We start from the raw sequence: 14,857 nt of genomic DNA on the forward strand, positions 1-14,857 counted from the left end.
GAATATAGGGATTTGGTAGGTTTCCATTCTAAAGGCTTTTTAATAAATATGGCAACATTTTGTGACGTTTCATCGTTGCTGACGCGTAGTGAAGTGTTTTGAGAGTCATGTGAAGGCAACAGAACTTACGTAACGCATACGTTTTTTTTTGTATAGTTTTTCATTTCTCGATGCGTCCTTAATGTGTCGGAATATACCGCGTTTACCCTATATGGTAACTTACCCGTGATTGGGCCGTGAAAGGGTTAATGTGTATTGTACTTGACTTTTGACTGTGCTTGTGCAGTTGTGGTTCCATTTATGATTTTTGCTGGAAAATCAGTTAATCAGACAGATGCCACCTATAAATTGAATAAAGCAATTGCAAAACTGGCCAATAATCACCCAAGCGGGCCAAGCCAGGTGCAGAAAATAAATAAAGATCTTTGAAGATGCATCAGCACTTCAGCAGCTAAATTCATAACTTCCAAAGATTAGTCCAAACTCCAACGCATAGCTAGCCTAGCCTAGTCATGACTCATGATGGTGCAATTCTAGGATTGGCAGTACTTTTTGGTCTTCATGACAGGTGAATGGCACCCAGACCTGGTTTTGGTCTGAATTTTAGCTGACTATTCATCTTGGATCAATAAATTATTTAAATTCCTAACTTTGGTTGGTCAGAAATTCAGAAGTCCTGTCTCCTGTCTTGTAGACCAAAACTGGGTGCTCTTCACCAAGACTGATTAGTACAGGCATCAGGCATGTGCAGCCGGGGCCAATCTTAGAATTGCAGTATGCCTATGCGTACACCAATGGCTATGCTGCTACAGTACAATTGCTAAATAAAGTATAAAATTCTTCAGCAACCTTATTTCATTTTTCACATCACTTTTGACATTTAGCAACACATTCTCGGTCACTTTTCCACCTACCGTCACGTCAAACGGGGTAATAAGTGTTGTATCAGTAAAACTAATCAAAATATTACAAAAGTAAAAATTTTACTTACATAAAAGTTGCACACGGGTGTCAGCTTGAAAACACAATTATTTGCCTATCATTAAAAAAAAAATGGCAGCCATCTCTGCACGATGGGGTAATAAGGGACATCCCCTGGGGTAATAAGAGATACCCCTAAAAATGCATTTACAGTTTAACCTCAGTTAGCAAAGGCTCCAGTTAAAAAAAAAATTGATTAACAACAAAGAATATTGATTACATTTACCTCGCTCAGTGAAAAAAATTTCACTTATCAAAATATTAATGCATCATCGGTCATCACAAAATTGTGCACAGAATGTCATAGATAGAATTGTGCACTGGGCATCATAGAATGAAAAGTAATTAACCTAAAATATGATTTATTTCTCCTAAAAATATGATGGTTGTTACTAAAACATTCCTTTCTGTTTCAGGTACCTATGTTTTTTTTTACAATCTTTTTCCATAGTAAATTCACTTAACCCAATTAAAATGGTGTGAAATTGCAAGCCATCCTGTAAGCTTATAGATAAAAAAGAAATGCTATATGGCTGCTGATATGAAGCTTGCAGTTGAAAAGGTTGTTGTAAATGCTCAATGGACCCATTTGATGGTATAGAATCATTGGGAATTCTCACCACTACCATGCAGTAAAGTTGTCAATGTTATAAGAATTATAAGGAACTTGGAATATAATGATTTATGATGATGTAAATGAAGATCAGGATATGATTATTTAAATGATGATCAGAATGATGCTTTCAACATCATTGAGGATCTATCATCTCAACCACTAGAAAATGAATTTGCAGATGTGTAAATAGGTGATAATTTACTCAGATGTGAATTTACTCAGATGTGTAAATAGGTGATACCATAATGCCTATGGAAATTTACAATGGTAGCTATAGCAAAATATATTCATGTCATTGCAGGTGCTATTTTATTTGGACTGTTGTATCAAAATAGCCCCAAAGTTAATATAGTTATCATTACACAAAGTTTATTTCAGGTGATAGACAAATGAAATGCCCTCATTGCTGCTGATTCCACGCCTGGTGATGAATCTTGAATACTGCTGGCAACTGAGCAACTAATTCTGAATACTGCTGGCAACATTTGGGGCTTAAAATCTGTTTATTGTTGATTCATCTTCCAAAGTCTGCACCCAGGATCCAAATGAGTAATCCAAATCCAACCTCCTTCCAAGGCCTGAGCATAAGCCGGTGAATGCCTTCAGCAAAATTAAAGAAATCTCGTTTCCCTAGAATTCCATGTCCTCTTTAAATTTTGAATTGATAAATTTTTTTTAATCCTTTGTCATTTTCTTGTTACTTTGGTTTCAATTTCTTTTTGAGAGAAGTAATTTACAAAGAAAAGGTAGCACCTGCCAGCTGCAATTAGATTGTAAATATTGAAGTTCTCTGAAAAAATTTATATTAATAATGAGTGAAGTCTGAAAGATGCTAAATTAGATTGATAAATTTTGAGTGTTAGGAATAGGATTGCAAGTTGTAACATACTAGTTGATAGATCGTGAAAAACAATTTGATTGATTTTCATTTGGAAAGGCCATCATATTTTTGGCGGTAACATATAGTTCATGTTGAGTTTGATTTTACTTGCATCCAATGAAGATATTTTGTTGCTGATATATTAGCCAACATAACAAGTGTAAAACAATGCTTCTTCTATGGAGAACTAAAAATGGTTTTACTTGAAACAATTTTCAAGGATCCAATAATGAAGAAGAGGGCAATACTGGGCTTTTATTTGCCATTAAGTCTCATTTTAAGTTGATTGCATCATGCTCCACATTGGAGAATAGTAGAATCGTATTGGTTTATCAAGGCAGATATTAAATTATTTCAATATAGTTTTATGGCATTTTAACTATTTATCTAAATGAATATATAAATTTAAAAGCACTTTATAGCCATTTGCCTGTAGAACAATTTAATAAGTCTCATATAAATGTTCCAAAAATCTTTGCAGACTTTACAGATGTGAAATACTGGTATCAGAATGAGTAGCTATGTTGAGGATAATTCATATCTGAAGTATAATGCACAATATGGTGTAAAACCTTTGTATTATGACTACACCATTTTTTATGTTACAATCACTATTTCTGTCATCATTGCAGTCATTCTCATCCTGGTAAGTGCTCACTATCCTCCAACTTCATTGTAATATCTGTGAATTCTATTGAACATATATACTTTTCATTTCAATACTAATGGTTGATCTGAAAACTTGTAGTTAATGTATAACAGTTTTTTTTTCGTGATTTAAATTATTCTTTGTTTATTCACACATTTTTCATGAGAATAAACATGCATGTGTATCTAAAATAAAATTTTGTGCATCACAATGACATCTATAAAGATTAAAAGCACATCATATCATTTAATTTTGATTGTATTATGAAGTGGAGACAATATTAAAGCTGATTTTCCCTGGCAGTTATCTCAGTTATTGAGTTAGAGTTATGAAGCTGATGACTAACCATGACTATTGATATTTTTTAATTCATCAGGTAAATTTGATTTGCTGCTGCTGTCACAAATACACCCCCTACTGGTCTGATCCCGACACCGGCAACCGCTTCGCATCTTTCCTCTTCGTGCGGTCACCAAGGCAGAAGCCTCTTGACGTCCTCATCACCTGAACAAAGACTGCATTTATTAGGACCTAAAACTCAATGATATTCTAGTGGTATTCTCGTCTGATTTTGCAACAGTGACCTAGAACAGCGAAGTATATTTTTCTTCATCCCTAACGAGATTGAAACTGAGACAAGAAATAGATTTCTTTATCTGTACATACACTACATCACTGTGTACAATCGTTTTTTTTTGTGTCTTGACATCTCATTTGAAGACAATGACGAGCGCACACGTGTTCTGGCCTCCCCTCACGTTCTTAGTGATGAGCATCGCAGTGATCATGTTTATCATCCTCAAGTGGGGTGATAAACTCTGCAAGGCAAGAACGGTTCCGTTTGCCCAGAACTATGAAATAGAAGACCACTCGTCCGAAAATACGACTTACCTCGGGGAAGTTATGGAGGAGAAGTCATCATACAAAGACTTGATCATGGGCGAGTCTGAGATGATTGGTCTGCAGGAGAAGAAGTCCGCCAGCTATGAATGCGCTGTGTAACCCTATGCTGGTGGCGGTTTGTTCTATGTCACAAATTTATTTTTAAAGTGCTTTTTTGAACTAAATTTCTATTTGCATAAAAAATTGACATTAATTGAATATTCATGAGCAAAGGGTTTACTTTTTCATAATTTTGTTCAACCTAAAATCATCAAAATGCAAATGTACTTCACGAGTGCGTGACGTTAGTATCGTTCTTCTGTTTCTTTGTTCAAACGTGTTGTTGTTCTTCCAACATGATGAGTCAGACAAAACTCGCATGCGTTTTTTTTTGTTTCCAGTATTTAATATCTGAATGATGCTCATGCTTGTGTCAGAAATTACTGATCAATTCTAGAATCTCATTAATTTGTATTCTCAACTTATATTCAATTATCTGAGGATTGCTAAGCACATGTCATGCATCTCAATAAGTAACTAATTCTTGATCTTTCTTCTAAAATATTTGTTAGCTAATTTTAAAGCTAGTGTTAAGGAGCATTGGTCTTTAAGTTCCAATAAGAGCAATTTGATATCGTGATTGTTCCTGCAATAAATATGGCTAGTAAAGATCATATTGCGTTAAAGGCATTAAATTATTCAATTGTGCGGTTATCCGTTGAAGTGCCGAAGCTTCTTTTTTCAAGATTCGTTGAAACAGGCAAGATATTTTCACAAGTTCTGCATCCGCCCCGGTCTTGCATGAAGCTAGTTGCGCCTAACCATTTGCGTAGCTCCGCCATTACCTGCATTCAACGGGTAGCTTTTAGCTATATTCTGGGTATTTTTGGTTTAGATTAATATTGTACTGTGGCATGCATCTATCATAAGACCTATGTTATATTGTAAAGTTTTTTTTTTGTTGCTACAACTAACATTTTTATAAGCAACCGAGGACGCGTGACAATACAGAATTCTGAAACTTTGGGCGTAAAATGCGGCAGTGTTCCAACAATTGCACCAATTATGGCCTCAATAGAGAGAAGCTCGAGGAATTTTATAAAGTAAGTATTTCATCTTGAGCGTATAGTGTAGTTGAAGCCATGTAATTTTTGTTTTACTAGTTATCCGTCCTCAATAGTAAGGTATTTTAAGATAAATTCAATAGTGATCAACGTGACTAATCCGTCCATTAGCGCGCATAAGAAACTAGTTTTATATGACGTAAAGTAGAATGTGTTAGCTGTGTAAATAAATGCAGCTCCACGCTTCATTTTTGTTTCTCCAGCCTGAACTGGCAAATAATATTGAGGTCTGTGCTGCAATGCGGAAGGGTACAAAATTGTACTCATTTCGTTCACATTTTTCTCATCAAAAAAGCAGAGTATGTATGCAGAAAAAAAAAATCGAAATACACAAGACAAGTCAAATGATGAATTGACTCTCTAATCCATGCCATGTGTTCAGCGAATGAATTCTATTGTTATTCATGTCTTTACAGATCAACTCTTCATAGCCTGAGCGCAATGTCCGTAGCAGGTTGAATTCTTATTTCTATACTCGACCACAACCTTGCAAGCCTTAAAACCAAAATTTTGGAATAGATTTTCAGTTGCGCTTCATAATCCTAGAGCCGATGTGAAAGACCTCCCTCCAAGGGAAAATTCCTCTACGGAGGAATTAGTAACATTTCCGCAGATGATCGATGTTAACTAGCATGAAGTTCGTGTACAAAACCGCTCAAGTACAAGATGTAACATACGCGTTATACTATAGGGATGAACTAATCAATATTTTTTCCAACGTCGTTCCTAAGGCAACTCAAGACTAGGCAGGTATTAGCAGGAACCTGATCTCATTAGCGAACCTATGGTATGATAGAAACGTCATGGCATACGAGACTTCCTGAGGAGAGTGATGATCTAAAGGATAATAACGCTGAATAGACTTTTAGAGTAGCACTCGTTATTACATTTAAAACAACACAGGGAATAAATCTTACATTTGAACGCAACTGCTCCCTCACGCCAGGAGTTACTCAAGTACTATTGACTTGCATGCAACAGAAGAACGCACAGATTGACAAAAAAGATGAAGTAACAAAACGTCGACACAAGGCTTGCTTGGAATCAATTCAATCAACTATAACGTTCCTCTTGTACAGAGAGGGTTAAGCGGAACAGTATGCAGTTCATATTGTATAGATCTGGTTAAGAACTTATCAGGGATGAAATGGAAGATTTTCCCCAATTCAGAGCAGATTGTGAGAGATCATTAACTGCTAGATCATTTCGCGAACCAATCTTCAAGTGAACTCATCTACGCATGGAACAGTCGACCACCACAGTCTCGCCATTACCGGATGGCGATGAGACCAACTTGCATCAGCTTCTGTATCTTCGCGGACACGTCGGGATTTTGGAGATGACTGCACAAGCAAATAACGAAATTAGGAGGAGAACAGTGCAAAAATCAGCATCAATGGGCGTAAATAAACAGTTAACAAAGTTTAGTGCTTCTTCCAGAACTTTCTAATTTATCGATGAACGGCGAATATGATGAAAAAATAATGAAGTTTAGAAGTACATAACACATACTACTATTACTATTGATATTTGAATTAATAATACCAAGTCTAATAGACAGCGCTGTTAGGTACTCACTCCTGCAGAGCTTTGGGGTCGTTCTGCATCTGGTCGAGGATTAGACGCATGGCAGGATCCCGGAGAATTTGCTGCACTTCAGGGTCAGCCATGGCACGTTTTCTGATCTGTAAGCGAGAAAATATGTCCTCTAAGTACCCATATTCTGGCAACCAGCACACGACCTGAATTCCGTGCACGATTTTTATACTGAGAGACGAGATCCAGGAGACGGCTGATGGAGGCACTTTAAAACGTAAATTACATTCAAATTCTAGAATTCGCATGGAGTTGCGAGTTTCGTTGTTTACTATCAAACGGCTATACTTGATTGCAATAATAAAATGAAATACTTGTAGGATTATGATTGTAATCCAAGTTTTATGACAAGCCACAAATAATGCGAAAAATGTAAAATTTAGTGAAAAAATCACAAAACTAATACTAATTTCACATAAACTGTAATAACAGTTGCAGTTGCAAAGATATTCCTAGCAGAGAGATTCTCAGTACATGTTCTTATAAATATCAGACTTAAAAACATTTTTCACCTCCTCGGGATCACTATTGGCGGCCATAGCGCACTCTCTGAGCCCCTCCAGGGCTTCATGGTTGTTAGGGTCAACTTCAAGTGCTCTATGATAGCTCTCCTGAGCCTGTGAGAACTGCTTCAGTCCTTGCTGTATCTTTGCCTTTCTGATGTAACCTTTGATGAAAGTAGGATCCAACTTGATGCACTCGTCACAATCTTTCATGCCCAAGCTGAACTCGGCCAGTTTGCTGTAGCAAGCCGCTCTGTTGCTGAAGATTTTGGCATCATTGGGGTTGCGTCGCACAGCTTCAGTGTAGTGCTTGATGGCGGTGGGGAAGTCGCCCTTCTTGAAAAATTCGTTGCCTTTCTGACGCTCTTCTTCAGCTTTTTCTACGTCGATGTACGAGAGGCGTTCTTGTTCCTTGATTGCGGCAGTGACCTTATCAAATACAAGTCAAATTAATAAGATTTTGGTCCAAGGGAAAGATTTTTAAATTGATAACTAACGTATAATAGGACATGGAGGATTAGATCTAAGCATAAGGAATCGTCCATTTTAACTCAATATCAAAGGAAAGTGAACAGAATGCTGCTAATTGCCGACACTCTGCATTAATGGATATGTGCTCTCAACGCTCACCTTGCTAAGCATGTCTTTGACTTCAGGAGTTCGGTGCTCGGACATTGATTTTTCATAGTATAACTTGGCCTTCTCCAGATTCTGGCAAAAGAAAGAGATTATGAATATTTCGACATACGTGGAAAAACGCATGTTTTAATCACATTAAAAATTTTCATCGAATGAAATTTCTTCCCTCCATTCCGTATCCACAGTGGACGTCAGAAGTCAAACTAAGATATTACTCTATTAGCAAACAAAAATGTTCTAGTTTGCGAGACCTGACAAGTAGTAGTAGAATGGTTTGCTAGCGCTTCAGCTATCAAGCTATTTCGCGCCGGAGGTCAAAATGTAACATCGCCATAAGGCGGAAGGTCTCAATTATTCAAAATCTCAAATCATTCATCACCCACAAGGAGCGGAAGGTCTCAGTTGTCCAGCCCGCTGAAGCTGGCTCAAGAGAAGCATCGTTAGCATCTTAAAGAGACGAAGTGACAAGGAGGGACCGGTGACAAGGAGGGACAGGTGACAAGGAGGGACAGGTGAAAAGTAACAGAAACTAAGACACTCGAACAAGAGGTCGCTCACACGGGACGTCGGCCACCCGCACGAGAGAGACAGAGAAGGGAAATGAAAGGAATCCTACCTACATAATAACTTAACCCCACAACTGAGATCTGCAGTCAGACACCGCGAGCTCAGCGGTGGGGCGCTCAGGAACAATCCCCCTAAGAGCGCGAAATCCCATAGGACTTCTGACGAGCACAGACACGCGTCAGAAGTCCCCCCTGAGGGGCAGAGACCTGACAAGACATTACTGAAGACCTTGGCGAATAGTGGAAAATTAGCCACCTAGTACGATGTTATTACTCAATACCTTATTTGAATCTTTGAATAGAAAATCGAATATGGCCGAGTTTTAGTAATTATGTTGAATTTGGACGCACCTTGAGCTGCTTGTACGCGTTGCCAATGCGAGTGAGAGCTTTGGCAATCAGTTTAAAATCTGCACGGTTTTCTCTTCCAACTTCGACAGCTTTCTCGCAAACGCTGATGCATTCTTCATACAATTTTTGCTCATATTTTACCGCTGTAATATAGGGGCAACAATAATTAAGAAAAAAAACTAAAGTAATAATGAAATTACTCCATTTAGAAACAGGCCAATAATTAGAAAACGCTTTATAAATCTAAAAGATTGATCACAATTATCCATTTTCGCTTCATCACAGAATCCAACACCAAGCCAAAGCATAAATCATTCCTTTGAGCTCAACTTGGTTCTTGATATGGATACAAAAATAAGATAGTTATATTAAGGACCAAGTGTTACGTGGGACCATCTATGAAAATTTTTTTATCATTCCAGTGAGAATCAACATCTTGAGGAATGTTGAAGCGCCTCTGTAACTTACCTGCCAGGTTAGTGAGGAAAGTCATATCGGTGGGATCAATTTCAATAGCCTTTTCGTAGTGCGTGATGGCGGTCTCGAAATTTTTTTTCTTGTAAGCAGCATTGCCCTTTTCCTTCTCGGCCCGGGCCTTAGGAGATAAAAAGCCTCGTGGTTACTTTTTGTTTTGATAAATTCTGTGCTACAAATACAATTAAATACAATTCAAGCATGACCACCACACATGGTTTCAATATAAAACTTATCCAATTGGCCGGATTAAAAGTTGACTTTTAAAGAAATAAAATCCAAATCAAGTTTTATAAATGAAAAAAATGTAACCAGATAAGTATTATTTAGAAGCCATTAGTAGCACTAAATTTGGAATCAAAGGTCATACGTTTGTATTACCTCAAGCTGCTCTGGAGTTGCATCCACTTCCATTTTCTCTGGCTTAGGTGGTTCTTCGGGCTTCTTGGGGGCAGAGCGTGGAGGTGAAGGTTCAGAAGGAAACATTTCACCATCATCGTCATCACCACCACCAGGAATATCTACACCCAGCATCACACCAAGTGTTGCCATGAGCCGCTTATCAGACGAATATTGTCTGCAGTAATAACATAAGCTTAGTCTTTATTTTTTCTATTTTTACATACTCATCATCAAATATTATAAATTTGAATTTCCTCTCAATTTCCTGCAAATCATTTTTGTCAACAGCAAGCTAATAAAAGACAAGTTTGAAATTAGTGCCATAACACACGGTTGACAAATTAGTTTTCACCATGGCACTTATCACGAATAACACAACCAACCAGTTTTGAGTTGACAAGAGACCACCTGTAAAATAATAATCAGCATTCTAGATAAATACTAACCCAATCTTGGAACTATCGTTCTTGAGGTCATTTATCATCTGAATGTAAGACGGGTCACTGAGGAATTCACGGGTGCGAGGGTTTGTGGCGAGCTTAGCAATCAGGTTGGGATTGTCAAAGCCCAGATTGAGGCCGCCTGGCATGCCCCCAAAGCCACCGCTGAAGCTTCGTGATGCCTGACGGGACAACAAAACACAATTATGATAAACTTACTAATAAGCTCATCACGCAGGTAGAATGAAGAATAGTGGATCTGTGAGGCAAGTGCATCTGTATAACTTCATCAATTAAGCTTTGCCATATCTAAAAGCAGACAAGAGAATGTAGCTCATCAAAGGTTTTGTGAACTTATATATTGCTCACTAACCTTGGCCTTGCACTCACTGAGGCCACTCTTAAGTTGCTGGTTGTTGGGCTCAAGTTTGAGTCCAGCCTCATAGGCCTCCTCAGCCTCATCCAGTCGGTTGAGGTACACCAGTGCAGCCCCTTTGCGGGAATACCCCTGCACACGAAGATAATTAAATGCTCACAAAAAAAAAACTGAACCATTCTTGAAACATAACTCAACTGACACTAGCAATGATAATTAATAATGATTAGTATTGGCAGTTAATTGTGAAAGAAAAATCAATATTGTGCTTCTGTTTAACAACCGTTACTGGACAAAATAAATGAGCAATCAACATTTTTTCTGTGAAAATTATTTCTTAAAAGTGGGATATTAGATTATCATCAAGAACTAAATTTACTTCCATCAGAAACTATAATTAGGACAATCATTACAGTGATAGAATTCAAATGATTTGGAAGTGAGAAACTAATTTCTAAAATTTCTCACTTCAGAGATAGAGTGCACAAGAATTACCCATGCATCTAAATATTAGTGATCAGAAACAATCAGATAGTGACTTAAAGGAATACTAATAAGTCAGACAGTTCAGAGGAAGTTAAACTTGATTAACTTCAATTGCTGGAGCAAAGCTAGAGTTCATCCTCACCTTCTCAGATATTCTGAAGGACAAGAGCTAGTTTTGAAAAGTTTGCCCATTAGTTAGTGAATTTATAGAAAATGCACTCTGATTAACAGAAAATAACTTACTTTTGGCCAGTCAGGCTTTAGTCTCACTGTAGCCTCAGCATCAGCAAGAGCAGCAGTGTAGTTTTCTAATTTTGCATAAGCAGCAGATCTGAAATAAGATTTTTAAAAGTTACAACATGGACACATTACAAAATTTGATGCAAATGGAAATTCACTGCAAAAATTTTATTTCAGGAAACAGATAAGTGATCTTTTTTTCATGTTCCAGTATATGTTTAAAATAGACTAAAAACTGAAATGGGTGAGAAAAAACATTCACAGTACACACTTGCTGCCTAGATATCAAATTTATTTTAAACAATTAAAAAAAAACAGTCTAACTTACCTGTTGCTAAAAAGTACATGGTTTTCTGGGTCCAGCTTAATGGCTTCAGAATACTTCTCAATTGCCTCCTTTGGTTTGTCAGCATTGAGTGCAGCATTGCCAGCATCTTTCAGTGCAGAAGCCTGCAAATATTTTCATTGATGTTTTAGAAAGTATCCACACCACAAATACTAATTGTAATGTAATTATGTAAATAACACAAAGCAAACCAGTACTAAGAATAAAAAATTAAGGAAGAAACTTACAGGTTTGAGAAAATTATGAAAACAACCTTAATGAATGTTTGTATAATCTCCTTGCAGAAAGCAAGAGAAGAATGTGAAGTAATGATAATTGAACATTTGTAATTAAAGCATCTAATTGGACAATAGATTAGGTGATGAGACTATTGATTTCTGTGTACAAATTTGCTTAATGGGGAACTGCAATTTAGCCAACTAATATTCACAACACATATTATTATGTTCTTATTCAATATTATGTTCTATTCAATTAATATTCAGATATATTATTGCCAGGGTGCAGGGAGTGAGTGAATATCTAAAAATCTTCAGAGATGCATCAGCAGCAAAATTTACATCTTCTAACAATTTCACTGATGCATTTAGAAATATTCTATAATCTTTGGTGACAATTTCTGCAGGACCAGAGCAAAAGGTACACCAATGGCTACAGTAACATTGTTCTAGGGAAAGCAATGATATATTTATGCATTTTATGGATACACCAAGATCTTGCAAAGTTTAAATATATACTATTAATGTGTGAATAAATGAAAATTTCTGACGATTCATGAAACTAAATTAAACTGTTTTTTCAGACCTACAGGCATTTTCAGAAGCTGAAAGTTAGAAGTAATGCATATTGCATGTCATCCAACTTCTTTTCAACTTGTAGACAAAATCAATATTCTTGAGGATTCTTAATTGCCAAAGATGCCCTGTAAACCTGGCTCATTTAGGCAAGTACCCACACCACACACAACTCAAACATTTCAGAACTGATTAATGTATGACTAAATCTGAAAAATTTGCAGTCACTTCTATCACTAGCAGGAATAGTTTTGGCTTTTTTTATAGCTCGCTCAACATTCTTTTGTATCCTTATCTTCTATTTGCATGTAGCTATGTTGTCTTAAAATTAAAATATTATATTACTTTTATTAAAAAACTATTAAATAAAATTATCTTGCATCCATGATGAAGTACTATGATGACACTAATACCATCCCATTATGATTATCCCAATCATGAATATCCAGCAGAAATTTCCTAATAATCATGGGTAGGGTAAACGTGGTATATTCCGACATTGTGGGTAATTCTGACACTTCGACTTTTTTCCTTTATATTAAGCTTTTTCTTAGTTCCATGCATTCGTTGATGGTTGAAATAGTGATGTCATACTTTAGCGCCATACTATCGCCAAAACACTAGGTCTGGGCCATCTGGCAGGAAAATGTTGAGATCCAAAGAGAGACAGTGTGCGTCACCCAGTGAGAACATCAAAAAATGTGTCAAAGTTGATAGTTGACCTTGCTCTACCAAATAGTTATAAACTGTTTGTGTAGAAATAATATTATGGTTTGAGACTTTTAAATACGTCTGTGAACATATTAGGAATCCTTTAAGCATACTTGTATTTGCTGATTTCAAGTGGTAAAAAAATTAATAGATGATTAAGTTAAGAGACGGTTTAAGACACATAAAAACTAATTCCGACACAGCTTGGAATTAGACACACACAGCTCATTCCAAGCTGTGTGCAAAAATTACAATTTTCTTAATTAAAAGCTTAATAGCTCTAAATTAAAGCCTAATTAAGTAGCGTTCAATATTCAATAGTGTTCTAATTCCAAGCTGTGTCGTAATCCAATACAGCTCACACAAGAGTGTCGGCATTACGAATTAGTTGAGTTTGAAGCGTGGCCCTTTAAAGGCTTTGATTAGTCTCACAAAATGCTGAATTTAGTCACACAGTGTCAGAATATATGGATTTGTTAGCAGTGTGGAAATCCAGAGGGGTAATATATTAACTGGTAAACATAGCAAATTGGAAAACAGGACCCAAAAATCTGGAACGTCCAGCACACTTCCACTTTCAGTCCATCATCATCACTGATGAGTCTCTGCAAGATGCCACAGCTGTTTCTTTGAAAAAAAAAAACAGTGCTTGCATCATCACAGTAACATGAATTAATTAACGCTTGAATGCATCCAACGTAACAGTCACAAGAATCCAATCAATGCTTGAACGCGTCCAACGTCACAGTCAAATGAATCCAATCATTGCTAGAACGTGTGCAACGCCAGTCACAAGAATCCAATTACCATCAGAACGCCAATACATCCATGAACGCCAATTACATCAGAACGCCAATTACCATCAGATCGCCAATACAACATGGAATGTACCATGTTGAGGCGTTACCATCAGAACGCAGTACCAACGCCTCAAGGAATCAATCTGGTGCTTCACTGGGTCGAAGTGTAGCTGGGTTTTGTGGTCGAGAATCGTAACTGTGACTGTCGTTGTTATTGGTTCGAGATGGTTTATGTTGTATTGTTATTGTGTTAATTGGATGTCAGTTTTAATGTAACCCGCAATAAAATATTTTAAGTCAAAAATTGTACCGTTTTAGCATGTCTGTGATCATTAATTTTAGATTTTGTTGAGCTAGGAATACATGTTTCATCCATTCTCATTCCCGTGTATCACCCATTACACTAACCCCTCATCATCATGTATCTCATTCAATTGTAAAATATGTGTGCCAACTTGTTTTAGAGTTCATTTAGCTGGATTGGTATTGTGTTTCATTGTCCTGCTGTTAGGTTGGTTCAAATAGTTTTCCGCAAGATAAAAGCCAATACTATATTGGTCTTACCGGACCTTTAGAGCTCGAATGTTAGGAGTGCCCCTAACATATTTTGTACATTCCCTCACAACGTGATCTATAAATGTGATCTGTACCTGTACGTACACACATAGAAGGAATAAGTGTGATCTGGAACGAGAAGAGACACGAGGGATTAGGGAGAAATGCATGAGAGAAGGAATGGCAACACAAAATACATGGAGAAAAAAGCCATTCCCTCACAACGTCACTGCCACTGGAATCCAAACAGCGTTAGAAAGCTAGAATGGACCGCCCCAAATGCACACATTGTTAACGCACTAATGCTAATTTAATGGGTAATGCTACATTTCTTATTTCAAGCGCCTAGAACAATAATGTAGTTATGTCACTATTGATGAAAATCGCAAAGAATAACATCTTTACTTTGTACATTCACTCACAAATACATGAAAAACTGCCTATGA

At 36.9% G+C, this 14,857-nt stretch overlaps 2 protein-coding genes across 2 annotated transcripts in view; one reads left to right on the top strand and one right to left on the bottom strand.

Annotated features, from left to right (window-relative positions):
- The first annotated feature begins 3,630 nt into the window (after positions 1 to 3,630).
- On the top strand, positions 3,631 to 4,209 carry LOC125178099. Its single transcript, XM_047881116.1, has one exon. The coding sequence runs from the start codon at positions 3,850 to 3,852 to the stop codon at positions 4,126 to 4,128; it is 279 nt and encodes a 92-aa protein (XP_047737072.1). The 5' UTR covers positions 3,631 to 3,849; the 3' UTR covers positions 4,129 to 4,209.
- Positions 4,210 to 5,992: 1,783 nt separating this feature from the next.
- LOC108671229 (stress-induced-phosphoprotein 1) overlaps positions 5,993 to 14,857 on the bottom strand; it is an 18,869-nt gene continuing 10,004 nt past the window's right edge. The window contains exons 2-12 of the mRNA XM_018158726.2: positions 11,534 to 11,655; positions 11,209 to 11,296; positions 10,477 to 10,611; positions 10,110 to 10,285; positions 9,643 to 9,838; positions 9,256 to 9,382; positions 8,788 to 8,930; positions 7,862 to 7,942; positions 7,241 to 7,660; positions 6,711 to 6,817; positions 5,993 to 6,475 (exon numbers count right to left, since the gene is read on the bottom strand). Of these exons, the coding sequence (XP_018014215.1) occupies positions 6,403 to 6,475; positions 6,711 to 6,817; positions 7,241 to 7,660; positions 7,862 to 7,942; positions 8,788 to 8,930; positions 9,256 to 9,382; positions 9,643 to 9,838; positions 10,110 to 10,285; positions 10,477 to 10,611; positions 11,209 to 11,296; positions 11,534 to 11,655 (1,668 nt within the window). The 3' untranslated portion in view covers positions 5,993 to 6,402. The remainder of the gene's footprint in view (positions 6,476 to 6,710; positions 6,818 to 7,240; positions 7,661 to 7,861; positions 7,943 to 8,787; positions 8,931 to 9,255; positions 9,383 to 9,642; positions 9,839 to 10,109; positions 10,286 to 10,476; positions 10,612 to 11,208; positions 11,297 to 11,533; positions 11,656 to 14,857) is intronic.

Source organism: Hyalella azteca, unplaced genomic scaffold, assembly GCF_000764305.2.
Source record: "Hyalella azteca isolate HAZT.00-mixed unplaced genomic scaffold, Hazt_2.0.2 contig7089, whole genome shotgun sequence".
Classification (NCBI taxonomy): Eukaryota; Metazoa; Arthropoda; class Malacostraca; order Amphipoda; family Hyalellidae; genus Hyalella; species Hyalella azteca.

Excerpts from the sequence above, each read along its gene's own strand:
- LOC125178099 (XM_047881116.1), top strand. The coding sequence starts at position 3,850 with ATGACGAGCGCACACGTGTTCTGGCCTCCCCTCACGTTCTTAGTGATG.